At 40.0% G+C, this 19,123-nt stretch overlaps 1 protein-coding gene across 2 annotated transcripts; it reads left to right on the top strand.

Moving 5' to 3' along the window:
- Positions 1 to 6: 6 nt before the first annotated feature.
- LOC116180859 (glycerol kinase 3-like) lies at positions 7 to 5,998 on the top strand. 2 transcript variants are annotated; one of them, XM_031501018.1, is made up of 11 exons: positions 7 to 93; positions 1,079 to 1,293; positions 1,341 to 1,553; positions 1,604 to 1,714; positions 1,761 to 1,860; positions 4,656 to 4,812; positions 4,858 to 5,063; positions 5,114 to 5,251; positions 5,298 to 5,384; positions 5,498 to 5,533; positions 5,744 to 5,998. In XM_031501018.1, exons 2-11 carry the CDS (start codon positions 1,090 to 1,092, stop codon positions 5,845 to 5,847), a joined length of 1,356 nt encoding a protein of 451 aa, XP_031356878.1. In that variant the 5' UTR covers positions 7 to 93; positions 1,079 to 1,089; the 3' UTR covers positions 5,848 to 5,998. The 2 variants fall into 2 exon arrangements, with proteins under 2 accessions (XP_031356878.1, XP_031356879.1); XM_031501019.1 differs by lacking the exon at positions 5,498 to 5,533.
- The last annotated feature ends 13,125 nt before the right edge of the window (positions 5,999 to 19,123 follow it).

The raw sequence follows: 19,123 nt of genomic DNA, 5'->3' as shown, positions 1-19,123 counted from the left end.
CCCTTGATATTGTGGCGGTCGGCATAACAAACCAGAGGGAGACTACGGTCGTGTGGGACTCGCGAACCGGAAAACCTCTGTACAACGCTTTGGGTACTTAAATTAGTTTAGATCATGCATCAGGTGCAAAAATTAGTCTTAAAAACTCTCATAAACGCTCTTAAAGGTTTGTCAGATGCCCTAAGGGGCAGTCAAATGTGGTGGAGACCATTGAAAGGTCTTTAAGAGAAAACATTTAAGTATTTCAGACCCAAAACGACTCAGTCTCAAAAGACACAAGAGGTTTGTCAAGAAACTTAAAACCTTTCGAAGAAGACTAAAACGCCCTTAAACGGATCATTTTTGTAGACTGAAATACACAGGGCGAATTAGTTTCCCCCCAAGTGTACTGAAAGTCTCTTAAGCCGAACCAGAACCTAAAAATAACAGCAGTTAGACAGTTAGAGATGTGGCTCTTGTATAACGATTAATGTACAGGGTGTCAAATTTTCAACACTTATAGGATGTGTCTGTAATTGTATCAAAAAAGTAAGAGGGCGTCATGTACCCACTCTTTTTGGGTGAAAATGGTAAACTCAAGATTCGAAAATATTCAAAAACATTTTTGAAATCTATTTTGTTTTAAATTTGGTTTGTTTTTGAAAAGATACACTCCCATTTAAAACAATGAGGTTAGGTATGATAATTTTGGAACCTACATTTTCAAATTTTGATTTTCTTATTCTTAGTTTGGCCCAAAAAGGGCACGTCGCTTATATTGAAGCAGATGCCTCATGAAAGTGCCGAAAATGGGACACTTTATACATCATTCACTTTATATTGCTGTGTAACTCACCTGGTTGCCCATTGCGAGGCCCAGTGTAACCCACATAGAATTCCCAAAAGTTGAGATGTCCCGCAGAATTTCAAGGCGACTACGTATCAAAGAGAGAGAAATTTTACACAAAGGAACACCTGCAAATTATATATATTTTTTATCAAATTAAATAAAAGCAGTAATTTACTGTGTTGTTTTTGTGGTTATTGTGATAAGACACTGACGACGACGCAACAATTATGTTCTCTCTCTTTTTTTTAGTCTGGTTGGATATGAGGACGAGCGTGACTGTCGATAAAATACTATCAAATGGCAAGCGTAACAAAAATTTCTTGAAATCGTTGTGTGGGCTTCCTGTAAGCACCTACTTTAGTGCGGTGAAGTTGAGGTGGCTAATTGACAACGTTCCAAAGGTCAGGGATGCTATCAGTGATGGTAGATGCCTTTTCGGAACGATCGACACTTGGCTCATTTGGGTAACTCGTCGATCTTTTTCGACCGACTGACTAGATAATTCTTGCAGAATCTGACGGGCGGCGTTAACGGCGGCTTACACATAACCGACGTAACGAACGCCTCACGTACCATGCTGATGAATATAAACACGTTGAAGTGGGACCCTCACCTGTGCAAGGTATTCGACGTACCGCTCGCCGTCTTGCCGGAAATTAGGAGTTCGTCGGAAATTTACGGGTATTTGAGCGAGTCTGCGCTGTGCGGCGTACCAATTTCGGGCGTAAGATGTTCGTATTTTTTTGCGTGCAGGTTTATTACAAGTTGAGGCAGTGTTTAGGTGATCAGCAGGCCGCGCTCGTGGGACAGATGTGCTTTCAGCAGGGTCAGGCGAAAAGCACGTACGGAACTGGATGTTTTCTCCTCTACAATACCAGCACCGCGGTAAGTTTCGAGGTTTCTCCTCAGAAAGTCACCGAGGCAGTTTTAGATCGTCCAGTCGAACCATGGTTTATTGACAACGGTTGCCTATCAGTTAGGGCGAAATAGTCCTGTTTTCTATGCGTTGGAAGGATCTGTGGCAGTAGCCGGTATGTCACCTTTTTCAGGTTGTTAGTGTTAGCTGGACGGTTTTAAAATAACCGTTTAATTCGCGATTCAGATTAACACTAGAGGCGCTGATGTAATTTACAAATGGCGTATATTGGTGGGAGCTGTTTGTAAACAATACCAATAATGTGAAAGTGAATTGAATTTGTCTTAAATATACAACCCCTTAATCCTATCCTACCTAAAAGGCCTGTTTCTTAAGAATTAAATTCAATTCAATTTCTAGCGCACTCGTGCCGACAATCCCTTACGTCGATTATGCTCTAAAACGGCCTTACTATTCGTGGAATAATTACACTGACCACAATTTAAACAATAGGTATTCTTCGACGTGTCGTGCTTTAATAAATGGCGATTTAAATGTTTCTTACTATTTGTAGCAAACCTAATCGCACACACATCCTTCAATGTGAATATGCCGCTTTAAGTTTTGCTTAGTAGCGCAATAATTACACTATTCATTAATTAAATGCTGGGGAAGGTTGTGTGCGTTAATAGGTGACACTTTAAGCGAACGCTTAAGTGTAGCATAATTACACTGATAGCAGTGACAAATTTATTCCAACTGTTCACAATGAAAAACTATAATATTGATTACTTTTCGTCATGAAATAAACAAAATGGCGGCCTTTTCCTTTTCGTTCTCTGCTGCTTATGAGGGTTCTGGCCATTCTAAGTTTCTGGCAAGTGACTTCTATGGTGAATCTAGAACACTGTCGCAGCCATTTTTTTATGTTAAAGAAAGTGGGTAATAAGCCGCGGGAGGTTGCCGAAGAACATTATGCGTCAAGCCGCGAGTGAAATAGTTTTGAGGCACGACAAGACAAAAATTACGAAATAAATTGTTTATGAGCTTAAACGTAAACTAAAAAATGAGCACAGTGACCTTGGATGTCCTTGAAAATGTAATCTGACCGCAAAAATGGTTCATTATCCTTGGATGATCTTGAGAATGTAATTAGATTGACCATTGATAGATTAGCCATTGACATTGGCTGACTGAAAGTATACTTTGACATAGTTCCTGGATGCGGACCTGTATTTTTGTGTGAACAGTTGGTGGCAACAGTAAATCGCGAGATAAGGCGAAAGAAATGAGATTTACGTGACTGGTTCAGTAGAATCAGATCCTTTTCGTTCTCTGCTGCTTATGAGGGTTCTGGCCATTCGAAGTTTCTGGCAAGTGAGTCTTCTATGGTGAATTTAGAACACTTTCGCAGCCATTTTTTTTATGTTAAAGAAAGTGAGTAATAAGCCGCGGGAGGTTGTCGGAGGACATTATGCGTCAAGCCGCGAGTGCAATAGTTTCGAGGCACGACAAGACAAAAATTACGAAATAAAATGTTTATGACCTTAAACGTAAACTAAAAATGGGGACAGTGACCTTGGATGTCCTTGAAAATGTAATCTGACCGCAAAAATGGGTTCATTATCCTTGGATGACCTTGATAATGTAATTAGACAACACATAAAAAATGAGGCCATTGACATTGGCTGACTGAAAGTATACTTGGACACAGAAAAAGTGGGTTTGATGACCTTGGTATAATTAGACACCACAAAAGAGCGGGCTTTGCCTTTATACGACCTTGAAACTGTGATCGGACACCACAAAAATGGGTCCATTGTCTTAGGATGACCCGGAAAATTTAATCCGACACCACATAACAATGAAGTCATTAACCGTGGATGTCCTTGAAAACGAATTTTGAGATTGAGGTCATTGACCTTTGATGACATTGAAAATGTAATTTGATATCACAATTCAGGTCATTTACTTTCGATGACCTCCAACATGTAATATAGCCAAAGTCAGTCACGTGGCATGTCATCTTATATTTTCATCCTATTTTCCAAGGTCGCCGTCCACGTGGCACACGAGTTTCAACTTGATCTATTTTTTCAAGGCCACGTGGCACGTCACCTGGACCTACTACACCAGGTGACGAGCGACCTTGAACTGGGCCAGTTTCGATACGGAAAAATGGTTTCCAAAAAATAAGTCACGGTCAGACGAAATGTTCTTTTAAGCCATGAAAACTTCTTTAGAGGTCTTCTTATAATACTACCTTCGGATAGTTTAAAAAAGCCCCCTTCCTTTGAAAAAGGTATTGCTAGAAATGCTCTTAGAAGATATGCTTAGGACACTTGGAAGATACTGTTACCACACGCGCAGGCGTTCGACAGACAAATAAAAAAAACCTTAATTCCTGACAGTTATTAAATAATATTTAAATAAGTTTGCGATAATCAGCCGCACTTAACTGACAAAATACACTCCGACAGCTTTAGGAAACTTCCATTGTTCTTGTTAACACTGAACTTGATGACAAAATCTGGCTTGTTGAATGTGAAGACCGAATTGGGTGACGACTTTTAACTTTTAATCAATGACAAACTTCATTAATACAACTTGCTTTACTCAAGTTGATTCGTTAACGGACAAAACACTTTAAAATACGTCTCTTTAACTTTTACTACATCATTATTTTTGCTCAACTTCTGCATTTTATTACAATACTGACGAAATACGTCTTCACATACATAGGCGGACTGCCCGAAAAATTTAACGTAAAGAAAAAAGCCACGTTCTCATACCTTCGCGAAACAAAAACACCGGTTATCTCTAGTATTTAAGGAAACCCCCCCAATAAGGAAGGTTTAAAAAACATGTCGATTGGATTAAGTTACACGATCTTTGTTATTGCTTTGCTGGTAATACATGGGTTATTCAAAAATCATAGAAAGCACTTGATATAACATCTGACTTGTACAGGTGTCGCCATGCAGTGGCTTTGCGACAATTTAGAAATTCTCGAATGCGCCGGCGATTCGGCGGACATTGCGGAAAAGGTCGACGGCGTCGGAGAGGTGTCGTTCGTGCCCGCGTTCTCGGGCCTGTACGCGCCGTACTGGAGAAAGGACGCCCGCAGGTATCTTTCGTGACTTGCGTAAACGATCCTGAGGTCTCCTTTCAGTGTAATCGTCGGTTTAACGGACGAGACTAAGCCTGGACACATTGTAAAGGCGGCGCTCGAAGCGGTCGCGTTCCAGACGAGGGACATTCTGGAAGCGATGGGATTGGACTGCGGCTATCCGCTCTCGAAGCTCCTAGTCGACGGCGGTATGACCGCCAATAACTACCTGATGCAGATTCAGGCCGACTACTGCGGCATTCCCGTTGGTAAATTTTTTCCCGTTTCACTTCGGCGTTAGACTACGATTGGCTTGCAGTGAGGCCGTTGATGACCGAAACGACCGCTTTGGGATCTGCAATAGCCGCCGGATACGCTGAAGGCGTAGGCGTTTGGAATCTGAAGAACATTCAGACTGTTCCCAGCGATGTTTTCCTCCCGTCGATTACCGAAAATCGTAAGTAGCGAAACTCGGAACTTAACAGTATCTGGGACTGTTTTAGAACGGGATGTGAAGTATGCCAGATGGAAAATGGCGATCGCGCGAAGTTTGGATTGGGCCGATGATAAAGAGGGAGAAGTGGAAGAAGGTAAAATACACATTGACACTGCTTGTGGTTAAGGGGTAGTTTCAATTAACTATTTGCTCTGTTTGTTTGTATAATATATGGTGTATGGGAAGTAATTGTTATCTTACACATAGGGCTGCCATCTATTGCAAAGCTTGATGACGAAGAGGGTAAGTTGTCTGTAAATCATATTCTCGCATGGCAGCACTGTTTATTTGATACGCTTCTTTGGCGTACTGCTCATTTCTCTTGCAGAGGCGTAGACTTAGTAACCTCAACTTGTAGCGAAGTAGATCCTTTCAACTTTATTTGCTTCGCACTTTTATTTCAGTGCCTCACTAACGTGATAACTGTCTCACTATACCTTTTTTTGTTTTCAGACGAGAAAAAGGTACCTGTATTACGAGGAGTTTCCGCGGGATTATTCGTACTGACGACCTTTTGTGTTCTAATAGTGGCTCAAATGGTTGCAGGTCGTGGCTAGTCCGTGTACTCATAATTCGTAGTTATGTAATGCCAACAAGGAATTATTCTGTGATTTTTTTTGAGGTAGAGTGGTATATAATCTAATGGATTTCGTACCTATCGGTTTTTCTGTTAATGTGTTCAAATAAAAATGCAATATAAGTACAAAAGGTGGAGATGTGACTGGAACTGAGTCTTTGATTAGTTTGTAAAGAACACAAATACAGAGTGTTTTCCAAATACACCAGTCAAACGGCATCCGGACAATCCCCAATCTGTTTTCTGCAAACCAACCAAATGGATGGCCCGATTTCTAACTAATTTACATGAGCAACAATTTTCTAGTGCCAACCCCATTACAAAATCGCCGTCTTCTACAAGACGGTCTCGAATCGTACAACTCCGAAAATTAACGAAGACAGTAAATCAATAATCATACTACGGGCAAAAATCAGACCCGTGACCAAAATCCCTACTATACTTTAAGGTTGTATCCAACCGTTACAGCACGAGGACATAAAACACCCAGCTGATGCACCTGTACTTTCTTAACGGCGATAACACGTGCTTATCTTGATATGTAATTAGCGTACGCAACAATAACAGTCCCTATCGTAGACCGGAGATAAAGTTTTACAATAATTAAGCAAATGTTTCCAGATGAAAAAACTTAATTTTTACACGTAGGCACTTTAGATTTAGGTACAATTAAATAAACAAAACAAACAAGGTAATTATTTAAACAAAATTAACAACTAACGGTTTTGATGCAAAACAAGATTGACCTTGAAATCAAACAATATGATCGGCATTGCGTTCAAACCGAATCCATGATGACATTTAATGTTCATGAAAATTGAAATTAGACATACAGAGTGACTCGTCATTATTGCCGAATCCAGAGAAGGCGTCTGCATGGCGCAGTTTGCACAACAATACTCTCAAGATGGGCGAAAAAGGCTTCTTAATATTTTAAACGATTGTTAAGATTGTGAAACCTTCAAAGCTCTTAAATGACCTTAAGGGCTAATAACTCATTTTGGGTGAGCTGAAAGCCCCAAAGACTCCAAAGTCTTGAAGAGACTCCAAATTCTTCTAAAAGTCAATTAATAGGCCTTAAATCCACTAGACGACTTATGTGGTGCCTCTAAGAAGTAGTTGGATATCCATGACGGCTATTGAAGATTTTATAGACCCTAAAAATGGCTTTAGAACACCCTAGAGGGCTTTTGAAAGTTCCCAAGGGTCTTTGAAAATCATTTGAGATTATTAACATCTACTGACCCTTAAATGTCCTTAAAGGCTTATGAAACCTCTTAAAACACTCTTAAAGGTCCACATGGGCTTAAGTCGCAACTCGTCGCAGATAGTAATAACCGAGGTAATAACTCATAAAAACCCTCAAAGTTTTTAGGGGCCTTTAATGGCTCTAAAAGGTGTCAAAAGTTCTCCATGTTTCAGTTCTCAATCAATATTAGGGATGAAAGCCTTTTGAAGACTTCAAACTGTTATAGTACAATCCTTAAGGACGCATGAACGTCAAGGTCCTATAAATAGGTATATAATAAATTTAAAAGGTGCACTCAAATCGGGGCGGGAAAGGGGGCGCATTTTTAAGGGTTTGTAGAGTCCTTATAAGGCCTCTTAAAAGTTTTCGAAACCCTCAACGAGATTTTTGGTGTTTTAGAAGCCGTTATATCCGGCTAGGTGCCCTTAAAACTCGTAATAAACCTCGACAACCCAACAAGAATCTATTCAAGATTACTAAACAGTTTTTACTTGACCTTTAAAGGGCTTCCGCAAGCTTTTGAAACTCTGGTAATGGCTTTAGATGACATTTAAAGGTTTAAAATCCATTGAAAACCATTCGAGAACGAATATTTGGCGACCCGTGCAAGCAACAGGGTGTTCTCTGTTTCATTAAATACCTGCAAGACTTAAACGTTTTTTTTTGTGGACCTGTTTTTAGTGAGCTTTAAAAAATCTTTTAGAAGCTAGGTACCCCTTCGCTTAGCTCTATAGTGGGTTGGTCCTGTCCTCCTGGTAAGTGAGGTTTTAAATGCTCTTAGAAGGTCATAAATATTTTAAGTCTAGATGAAACTCCAGAAGGCACCTCTTTATGAGTTCTAAAAACCCTTTATGTTGTAAATGCTGAAATGTACTGAAGGCTTGAACAGACTTTAGAGACTGCTGTATGCCGTGCAAAGCCACCTCACAAAACACACGTGTCCATCTAGCTCAATTAAATGAACCTGAATAGAAATTTCCAAGAAACTATATTTAAACAAAATTTGAAAAAGCATAACTCTGGCACGAATATCAAATTTAACATGAGAACTCTAATCCTGTGTCGTAAAATTTAGGGTTCGTTTAAACACAAAATTGTCCATTAACAAATAAAAAACATTTATTCGGGCTATACACAAATTGAAATGAAGAGAAGCACTCAGGGCCTGTTTACATATACCACGCATGCAAGCGATCGATAGACAGTTAATTAAAAAAATCTTAATAACTTGCGGTTTTTAATAATGCAATAATCTGGTCGTTAACTGCTGTTTTCGTGCGTACAAAAAACTGAACACTCGCTGAAATCTTCAAAAAACTTCATTCTCTTTCTATATTCAGTACACTTAATTTTGATAACACGAACTGGCTTTGTGACATTTAATGATTAAATTTGTGGCTTCTCGAATGGTGGAAAGAAAATTCGTAGTTCAGTCTTGTAGAAAGGCTCAACGACTTGATTGATACACATTCAATCTTATATTTTTCGGGATGCGCTTTAAACTTCTCACGAAATTGATTAATCCATTCGATTACGTCGAACATCATTAAACAATCCTCATTATATAAATTTCACTGTTCCACAAAAAAATAATCCAGGATTATTGTTTACACCGGTATTAAGACATTTGATTGGCTTTATAGGTACTACAGTATGCAGCCAATCAAATGTCAAAATTCTTGTTTAAACTCAGATTTGGCAAATAAGGATGTAATGATCTTAGCCTCCACTATCTTGGCGGTCTAACGCCAACTTCAAGTCACACCGGAATATTTGACCATATTCTGGTAGTAGCGGGAATGCCAAACTAACATGGCTGCCTATTTGAACATTCTCGCTTAAGTTTCCCGCGAGAATCTGTCACTCGGGGGCCACTCCGAGTGCACTAAGATCGTGGTCGTCATGAGACACCTACGTTGTGTAATAACTGAGTTCTCAGCAGGCACTGAGGGCGTTTTATGGGTAAGGAACACCAAAAGCAATAGCTGATTAAGATTATATTGAAGCTTATACCAATACCAATACGGCGCCCCTGCAGAGGGTCGTAAGTTGTCCTCCGGCATTTACCTTACGAATTAGGAAAACCTAATTCGGAGTAGTCCTATAATGAACAAAGCCTACAGCTAACATCTAATGTACAGCACTTTTGAGCCCTCTCGAAAACGGGGTAAATACTACATACACGCTATGAGTAAACAAAATGGAATCGAGCCATTCCCCATCAGCTATTACAACACATACATCAGACAAAACTAAGAGATATTATATATGCCTCGCCGGACGGTAGGATTACCCAGGCCCAATGGGGTGCCTGTAGACGTGGGCTAAAGTTGTTGGGTTTCGGAACGAGTGTAAATGTTAGTGTTAGGTTCACCAAGACCCGTATAAACTTGAATAACTCGATCCCCTCTAAACAAGCACACTTCCCTCTTGATTACTCACAGCCCAAAATAAGCAAATATAATGAAATGCAATGAAATAATCGAGAGTGACTAAAAAGCACAATACACAAATTAAATATGTAGGTACACATGCAAGTATGTACAGCACAATGAAACATGATTGCCAATACCAACAAAGGTTACACATTAAGAAGTACAAGTGATTGAATCCAGTAAGTACATAAGAAAAGGGTTACAATCTGCATTCAAGTTAAACACATTTATAGATTAATTGAATAAAGCAAATACCTCACCTGATAAAAAAACAAAAGCACACAGTAATGATTAAGGTATAAGTACCAAAATATTTCGAGATAAACCGTACTTTACACTTAAGCCGGTTACAAGCAAAAGACCATGAACACACATGTTAAATCTTATTTATTGACTACCCCAAGCGACTCTGTAACTTGATCTCTTAACACCCCTAAAAACCACCCGAAAATCGCCCATTCCCTGCCTTTCACGCATTTCTAGGAAAAAACTGGACGGCAAGTGTTTGAAATGGTAAACACATGTGATCTTCCGAGAAATTCCATCCGTCTCATCTTCGCCCACTTTCCCTTTTCTGTAACCCCACCAGATTTCGGTTGGCAGCTTGTGTAACTAACATGATGTATAGGGTGCTTCGTATTTATTATTAATTTATTTATTTATTATGCCTCTCTTGTTCTGGGCCCTCAACAGGCTTGCGTCCAATTACAGAGTGACCCGCATAATGCTATTTAGAGGTGCCTCTGCAGAAGGTCTATACTACTCCGGTATTTAACTTACGAATTAGGAAAACTGCAGGAAAACCTAATTCGGAGTAGCCGGTAGAATGCTCGAAACTGGTCTAAGGCAATTTCCATTTCCGCCGCAGATGAAAAATTCACCTTAACCCAGGTTCGAACACCCGACCTCCGGATTTATAGCCCAACGCTCTACCAGTGAGCCATAAAGCCGGTTATATCACAATCATATTCACAGGATGTTGCTAAGGTTGGGGCATCTCAAGGATTTTGATTATAATTCGCTTTCCTGCAACCGGCCGTCAGTATCAAACAGACGAACGCCATCTTAACATCCAACAGGCTGACTGCCCAAACACAAAAAAACATCGTTTAAAATGTGCACTAATACTGTCGAACCACTATCGAAAAAGCCTTTTTTTTGTTATATTATTGTATTTAAAGAATCGCCTTATAGTGTACTTAACCGCCAGGTTCTACGCTAACTTAACATTACAAGAATACGGAAATAAAGTCAACCCGGCAACATTTAAAAATGGCCACCCGAATGACTATTCCCTCCAAAACTAAACGAGATCCCGCTTAAATTTGAAAAGTGGTACTTGATAAGACATCTAAGGCAGGGCCCCCTTTCGTTAGTTGTAAAGAACTCTATGACCTGAAGCACAGTAGGGAAGGAACGTGTATTATACTATGGTAAAATAAAACACTGAAATTGTGAAAAGTGTGTTTAATAATGATCGCAATTATTATTGATTGTAAAAGCTCGGAAATTTAAGTCGAAATAAATTACATTGCAAAAATAAACTTTGAAAATGGTATTTCACCGAATAAAAATAGAAATAGGCTGGCAAAAAAAGAACTTACTCATAAAAAACCAGCCGTAAAATTAATATTAAATGGTGTAGTAAAATTAATTATTTGTAATGATGTGAATGCGTAACATAAAATTATAACATAACAAAAAGTAGCAGGTAAACTTCAAGAGGTAACATATATAGGTTAAAAACAAGTTTTGGGAATTATGGGTCAGGTAAGCAGGTACTAAGATTCTAAGAAAGGGTGAAATACACAGGATGCTCATCTTTGGTGGAATAAAATCCTTTTGTTAAAAGCAAGATGGAAAATTACATGGCCTTGTAGGCAAATTTAACTAAACACAAGATGTATGGAAATTATTGAATCGCCACTCATTTATCGCATATAGATTCTAAACTGAAAAGCTTTGATTAGCGTAATCCCGCCCCTGCCAGATAGGTAACCCGCCCCTGGTCTCGGGGTTACGAGCCTACAGTTGAAAGTCGAAGACAATCACGGAATTAGGTGTCGTGCTTCAAATGGTTACAGTTTTTACCACCCCCGTGATTGCTTAATTCACGGAGAAAATTGTTAGTAACAAACAAGTCAGTACATACACCAACGAATCGGTAATTTCCACATATATTAAAATAAAATGATCAACATATATGAATGTAACTTCAGGGACAAGACCAAGTAATCAACATCAATAAACATAAATTAAGCAAACATTACACCAAAAACGTAAACAATTACAAACAATAGGATAACGGTATTAAACATGTCATTCTGCATTGCGGTTAAACCAAGTAAATTTCAAAAAACAAAGATTGAAACACACAAAAAATATAAAATGCGGCATACAAAACACAAATACGATATAAAGAAATGAAAAAATTACTGCCTGCATCAAAAAACACAAAATAACAACAAACAATTATGGAGCGACGCGTTCACAACCGCCATTCAAGACAAGATGCCAAACGTAACCCACGTTCGTGCTTTCTAAATGGCGCAAATCGCTTTCCCCTCCCAGAAATTGCGTGGTTTCGAACTCTCAAAAATGTATGTATCATCGTAAGTTGTATATACAGGGTGGAACCTTTCAGCCTCTCTTCCACTTTCCACCTAAAACGTCATTCATTAACAATGCATTCAAACTTTTATACTTACTCATTAATCCAATCAACACCTAGTCTAATTGGAATTTTCTGCGCAACAACTGTTGTCGTCATCTACACCCCGGCATCTTTGCAAGACGTGCAAACGACTCTATTTGAAACTCGTTTCTATCCTGGTTTTCGCGTCTTATGGGAATGTAAAACGCTTAGTAATTAATTAACGGCGCTGAAATATCAAAATATTGATTGACTCCCTTCTTTCCCGGAAGGAGAGCTTTCGGATGTGGTTCGGAGGCTGTAAGAATAATTTAAATATTCCTACGCGGTAAAATAATCAATTGCTCAAAATGAAACACAGAAACCTCACTCCTCGAGCAAATATTTTGTATTTTACAAATAGGAAACGTAGGTAAAAAAAAATGTGATTTATGAATAAATTAATTGAAATATGTTAATTTATTTAGCCACAACATCTAGAATCATTACGGTATATGAACTATGAAGAAAAATGGAATCAGTGCATGTTCACATTGTGACTTTGCTGTTTAAAAGGTGGCCTACCATACGGCGCTTTATAGGGAATATATCAGAAGTGCTGACAGTAAAACCACACAAATACACCCTTCTCGAATTGAAAAAAAATTTCACTTTCTGAAAAGGAGGAAACTAAGCGAATTGTAGAAAATCTATTTATATCTGGTGTATTGACAGCATCCCCGTAGATGTCGCCCCAAGGAAGCATCTCACTTTCAAACCGACTTTCTCTTGAAGGCGGTAAAATCAATACGAAACGTTAGCTCTCTCTTTAAATTTGGAAACGTATACGTTGTCTTTGTTAGAATTCGGCTGGCAAAAGGCGGTTTCGCTGATAGAGTTCGTCAGAGAATATTTTTGCGGGTACTCGTGCGGCGGCAATTTTATAATTATAAGTGCCACTTATGTCGGTGGGACGAGTGGGCTTGTCGTCGCTCAACTATTAAACGGCGCGTTCTAGTGGAAAATTGACCGCAATTTGTTTTTTTTTTGGCGTGTAAATACTAGTGATTTGGGCAATGCACGTATTGGACTTAGTGGAAGTGAATTAAATTGGCTTGTCGTAAACCGGCGACGACACGAAAGGTCGAGGATAAGTAGGCAATTATCCGTAAGATTTGTGTGATGAGATGTTTGACGTCGTATGCAAATTTTTTGCGATTTTTTCGTGAACGGTCAGCAACAGTTGTTTTTTTGGTCGTTTTCTTCCTTCGAAATGAGTTATCTTTGACGTTTCCGTCGAGAACAAGGGTCGCAACGTGCAAATTTTCATACGAATATGTTACTACACCGTCACTTGGACAAGCTCCAACGGTAGTCGACAAATTTAGATCCCATTCATTTGTTTCTTATTTTTAACGTAAATATATGCCTAAGGCGAGGTTGTGACTGCGCATAAACGTTATGTCGGTGGTAAATTGGAGTACGCTTTGAAAAACAAACTTTACGTATAATGTTCACGACCAGAAATCTCATCTTCGTTTCCCTAATTTTGATTGTCTCGCAATGTGAGAGTATGCGACCACTTTGGGGCCTTCAAAGCCAACAAATTCGCCCAGATCGTAGCAATACGCAGCCGTATCGTAATAAGCGGGAACCAAAGAATGGCCAAAACAGCTTGGCGAACATCAGGCAGAGGCTGAACGAGGAGAAGTTTCCGAAAAAGGACGATTTAATGGTCCTGGACGCTTCGCCAAGAGTGGAGGTCAATTACACGGGGCTTTTACGCCAACCACCCTCCTCGCATTACGGAGGAATCAACACCGAGCAAAACTACAACCGGGAGAATGACAAGATGAGGCTCCTTTACGCGTTCAGGAAGAGTCAGGAGGAAGTACCTTACAGTTTGCCCGGCACCGAGTGCGACTTTGAGAGGACCTGCACGTGGAAGTGGAAGAACGACAGCGACGGTGGTTTCTCTGTAACAAGTGCGAACCTAACCCACGATGGGCCCGAATTCGACGCCGACAATAAGTCATCAGGTAAGTACGTTCCTATGTGGTAACCTTTGGCCTTACCAAACAGTCATGCTCAGTCCTCCTCACAAGAAAACTTATGTTTTACATAATCTCATTGTATCGATTAGGTCAATCTGTAAGAGTTTAGAACCAAACACACTGTATATAGGTGTAAGCCGAACCGGAACCAAAACAAACGTTTCTGGCAATTAAACCAACGGTCAATAGTGTTTCCTTTGATTCTTATAGATTTTCTTAAGAAAACATATTTTATTTTGTATAAGCGAGATATGATGGCGTGGTGCATTGAGGCGAGCTGCTACTGATTTTAATTTGGGAAGTGACTCGTTGCGGCTCGCATTATTGTACGCTTCCGAATTGTCGGAGAGGAAGTTCAGCGTGCCAAACTGGGTCGACTGTCTGGGAACCAGGCGAAGGGTAAAGGATGTGTGGAGCGGCATGGGCCGAATCTGTACTAGTTGGTTGGGGAAGATTTTGGAATTCGAGGTGTTCTCTGAGGGGAGTAGAAATGATTTTTTCAAAGCATTCCCAATGCAATTAGGTAGTGAAAGTGAAATGGGGCGATAGGAAGATGGGTCAGTAAGGTTGGCGTTGGGTTGCGGGATCATGGCGGTTTGGGAAAGTAAGATGTTGGAGGAATTTATTGTATAGTTGGCATATGAAGGTTAGGGTGTTGGAGGGGCAGGTGGCGAAAAATCAGCTTGTTGAGTCCATCAGGACCCAGGGGACTGATATTACCTTTTTTAAGGGTATTTCCATGTTTGTATTCTCGTTAAGACATGAAATGGTCATAAGGGCTATTAAAATCGAAATAAAAACTTGAAAGTGCACTCTTCCCCTCTTGCTCACAAGCGAATTGGCGAATTTTTTTTGCTTATTCACTCAATGTGCACTTTCCTGACCTGGTCACACTCAGTTGACGTCTTTGAAGAGTGAACCCATCATGGTCCGCTCTTTTTCTATTCGTAAATGGAACCCCCTCGGTATTTTTCGGGTTAACAAAAAGTCCATGGGTACTGCACTACGTATCCACCTGCTCAAGAACCCCCTGCATGAAGCTCATTCACATTGTTTGGAAACTTTCCAGTTATACGCTCCGTCCCCCTTCAGAGAGCGAAGGATCCCGTCTAGTACCGGGCATTACAGCAGTGGAAACAACATCTATGCCAACGCTTTCAGCAGCTTCACTAATTAAATCGAATCCTTAACATTTAAAGACGCTCCCAAGGCCCCCCCTCTCCTCCGGGGCAGTCATTCTCTCTTTCAGTCTGCGCGCGAGGCTGTTAGAGCCGTCTCCGTAGCCTTGTAAGTATGTTGAAATGGATGCAGAGGTCTACACACCAGTACCCCACTCCTTATGTATGTATCCACCCGCTCCTCCACCGTTTTTAGATGACACGATCATAGGCTGATGGGCCTGTAAAAAAATGTAGCCAATGCCCTCGGATAACATTAAAAAGTTATGGCAACAATGACCTCGGATGCCCTTGGAAATGTATTTCGGCTTTGGGACCACAAAACTTCGTGCCATTGATCTGGAATGTTCTTGAATTTGTAATTTAAACGCAACGCAAAAATGGGGTCATTGACCTTGGATGACATTGAAAATGTAATTTAACACCAATGACCTGGTATGCCCTTTGAACTTTACCGCGACCTACTTTCCAAGGTCACCACCCATTGGGCACGCGGATTTCACCTTGACCTAATTTCCAAGGTCACTACCTACGTGGCACGCGACTTTCTCCTTGACTTAATTTCCAAGGTCACCGGTTCGTGACCCTGACAAACTTTCCAAGGTCACCACCCATGTGTCACCTTCATCTAATATCTAAGGGTTATCGCCGGCCTGGCACGCGACTTTCACCTTAACTTAATTTGCAAGGGCGCTACCTACGTGGCAGGGGACTGTCTCCTTGACTTAATTTCCAAGGTCACCGGTTCGTGACCCTGGCATAATTTTTAAGGCGACCTTGAAGGTCCAGATTCGGCCCTGTACACCTACTCCTTCGCCATGTCATATTCAGCATGACTTTGCTTAGGTAGGTACACAACTCTTACCTTTCTCCAGCCTTCGGGGATATATCTGAAAACCAGGAAGGCTCTAAAGAGGTGCAACAAATGTAAGATCAGCGGCTCCGGGTCATTCTGCATAAGAGACGGGAATGTCCCGTTCGGTCCTGCACTCTTAAATGGGCCGTACATGTTGACCACCTTTCTCGGTAACCACCCGGGGAGCTATACTTTCCAGTAGATCGGTCTTACACCGACCCGGGTAGTTTCTTCTGGTAGGTACGTATTTCCTGGAAGATGTGTTCCAGGAGGCATGTGAGAGCCCCACCTGTTGTAGACGTATGGGAGCCTCAGTGTTCTCACTTTTCACCTTAGGTCTTTCAAAGGGATCTTACGAAGTTTTTCAACAAAAAAATAACTCAACTATCTACGCAGGTGGCTCGTGTGACCTCGCTCGGCTACGGCAGGTACCCCTTCACTGTTTTTGTCAGAGTTTTTGTCATTTAATAACTGTAACGAGTAGACGTATTTAACAAACTCTCCTCGCCTTCATTGTAATTACAATGATCCGCGTCATTTAACTCATCCCGAATATGCATACGTAAAGCAGTATAACCAGAGCCGTAACCAAGTGGGGGGGGGGGGCGAATCAGGGCGCCGCCTTGGCAGGAGAATGGCGATGAAATCCTAAACAAGGATAAATTGTGCAATACTCTTGTGCAGATAAAGCGCACTTTTTTTCAAAACATTCATTTTGTCTTTGTCAGTGCCCTCCTTCCACAATCTACTCTTGAGGTATAAGGAATTATAACCGATCACGTCTTTTTCTTGATTAACTGCTATTAACCGTCCGCAGAGGTATTGTATGAATCATCAACGTATGGCGGACCTTTCATTTCTGGCCTGAAAAGCTGAAAAAAAGAAGACCGAATCTCTGGATCCAGAAATATTTCTTCACAAATTTCATAATTCACCAAATCGCAAATTGTCTCTGTTTTAAATTTTTAATGTTACCAATCTTTAAAACCTTGTTCTTCATATAGTTGCATTTTTGTGTTTTATTGTACATAAATAAACATTTTTTATTATACCTGAATCACAATCTCCGTTTTAAACACTCAAATGCGTGCGAAAAAGGGCCTTTAAAACACACGTGCTTTAAAGTTGCTAAGTAACGATACTTCCAAGTATGACTTTTGAAACTGTCATCTGGATGAAATAAAAAATCCTCTTAAGTCGCTTTCTGTAAATGCAGAACATTTCTTTGGCTTTTGTACCTACCCTTTCGTTGAATCTTTCACAAACGCGCGTAATTTAGGGTATGTTTCCAAATCTGTTCCACTTTTTAATCGCAGCATTGCTTTAAAGTTTTGAATGAATGCACCAAAATATAGAAGATTTAAATACCTTTGACATTTCCTTCATATATTCCAGCATTATGGATGCATTTAAGACTTTATTCGTAAGTAACTTCCTAGTCCATCCATGGAAACAACTTTTCATATTCTTTATAATAGGCTTTACTGGATTTGGATTTTACACCTACCAACGTGTGTTTAGATTTTACAACAATCGATTTAATGGGCGGTGTATTATCTTTTTCAACGGAAATCGTTTAATTCTCAAAGACGATGATTTTTATAAGCAAACGTCAAGTGACATTTCCATGGCAATCGTGAAATTACGAACACCCAGCCCACTTAATTAGACATGTTTTCGAGTATAACGTCAATATGATTTCATTGTATTTCCTATTTTTAAATTATACTGCAGGTATAATAAAAAATACTATCAGATACACGTGTATAATTGGTCTTCAAAGCACTTGCAACGTTAAAGGTACTCCGCTTTGCGTCGTGCCCTTAAACTCGTTGCGCGTGCTTTAAAGACTTGATTATACACTTGTATCTTAATATACTATTATTTAACAAATTTAAACCGTTTAAAAGAACCAAAATTGATGGAAAAGCTACTGCTGCATTGTCTTTTATTGTTGGCTGATAATTTGTTAAAAGCAATGAAATAATCAATGACCTTGAACTTAAATCTTTGGAAAAAAATGGCACCCTTTCCCTCTAGTTAGTGCCCCGTAAACGCGACTATTAATTTATTTACATCTTAATTAAAATTGCACTTCTAACCGCGCTTATTAATAATTCATATTGCTAATTCCCATTTCTACATTTACTTGATAAATAGAAACCCATTTTGGTGAAACGCCCCACCAATACAATTGAACCTTTTGTATCGCCAGGTAAAAACTTGCTTACTCGTTGAAAGTGAATCTCGAAAGATGGTTGACGAGTTTGAATCCAGAACAACCAGTGCAATTTTTGACGAAAATTATAAGTTGTAACAAAAGCACGAATTAATTGTCTTTAATCTTTTTATCGGTTGCCGTTTAATGTGTATTAATAACACCTCCATACACAAGAGCTTTGATTGACGAGCTTGTTTTTAACGGAAGTAGCCACTTCAAGCGCTAAAAAACGTTTTGCACCTTGGACCTTAGTGCTTATTCGTTGTTGCTTTAAGAGGTAACGATTCGCACCCTTCACGGTTGAAAGTATATCCGCCGTCCATTAGTTTTCACTATACGAGGAAGTTCTTTTGCGGGGTAAATACGCCTCTTGTTATTGGTTTTGTTCGAAATGGCAGCTCTCTAAGTTGCTAAAAAACTCACAGTCCCCCCTTCCACTTCCAACCAGTCGCGCAGGTGTGCGCTGTACAGTCACGTGGCGAAAAAATGAGTGAGAGAAATCCCGTATGACCTAACGTCCCTTAAAGGCCATTAAGCCCTTATAAATTAAATCAATTTCGGGTGGAGAACGTCAAAAGGCTTCGTCTCAATTCAATAGCTAATTCTAAAACTAAAGGGGGCGGCATTGTTG

Source organism: Photinus pyralis, unplaced genomic scaffold (assembly GCF_008802855.1).
Source record: "Photinus pyralis isolate 1611_PpyrPB1 unplaced genomic scaffold, Ppyr1.3 Ppyr1.4_LG9, whole genome shotgun sequence".
Classification (NCBI taxonomy): Eukaryota; Metazoa; Arthropoda; class Insecta; order Coleoptera; family Lampyridae; genus Photinus; species Photinus pyralis.
This window is presented reverse-complemented; position numbering and strand designations above follow the sequence as displayed.

Coding starts and splice junctions, on each gene's coding strand:
- LOC116180859 (XM_031501018.1), top strand. CDS start 1,090: ATGAGGACGAGCGTGACTGTCGATAAAATACTATCAAATGGCAAGCGT. Junction 1,294..1,340: donor TCGACACTTGGCTCATTTGG/GTAACTCGTCGA, acceptor TAATTCTTGCAG/AATCTGACGGGCGGCGTTAA. Junction 1,554..1,603: donor GCGGCGTACCAATTTCGGGC/GTAAGATGTTCG, acceptor AAGTTGAGGCAG/TGTTTAGGTGATCAGCAGGC.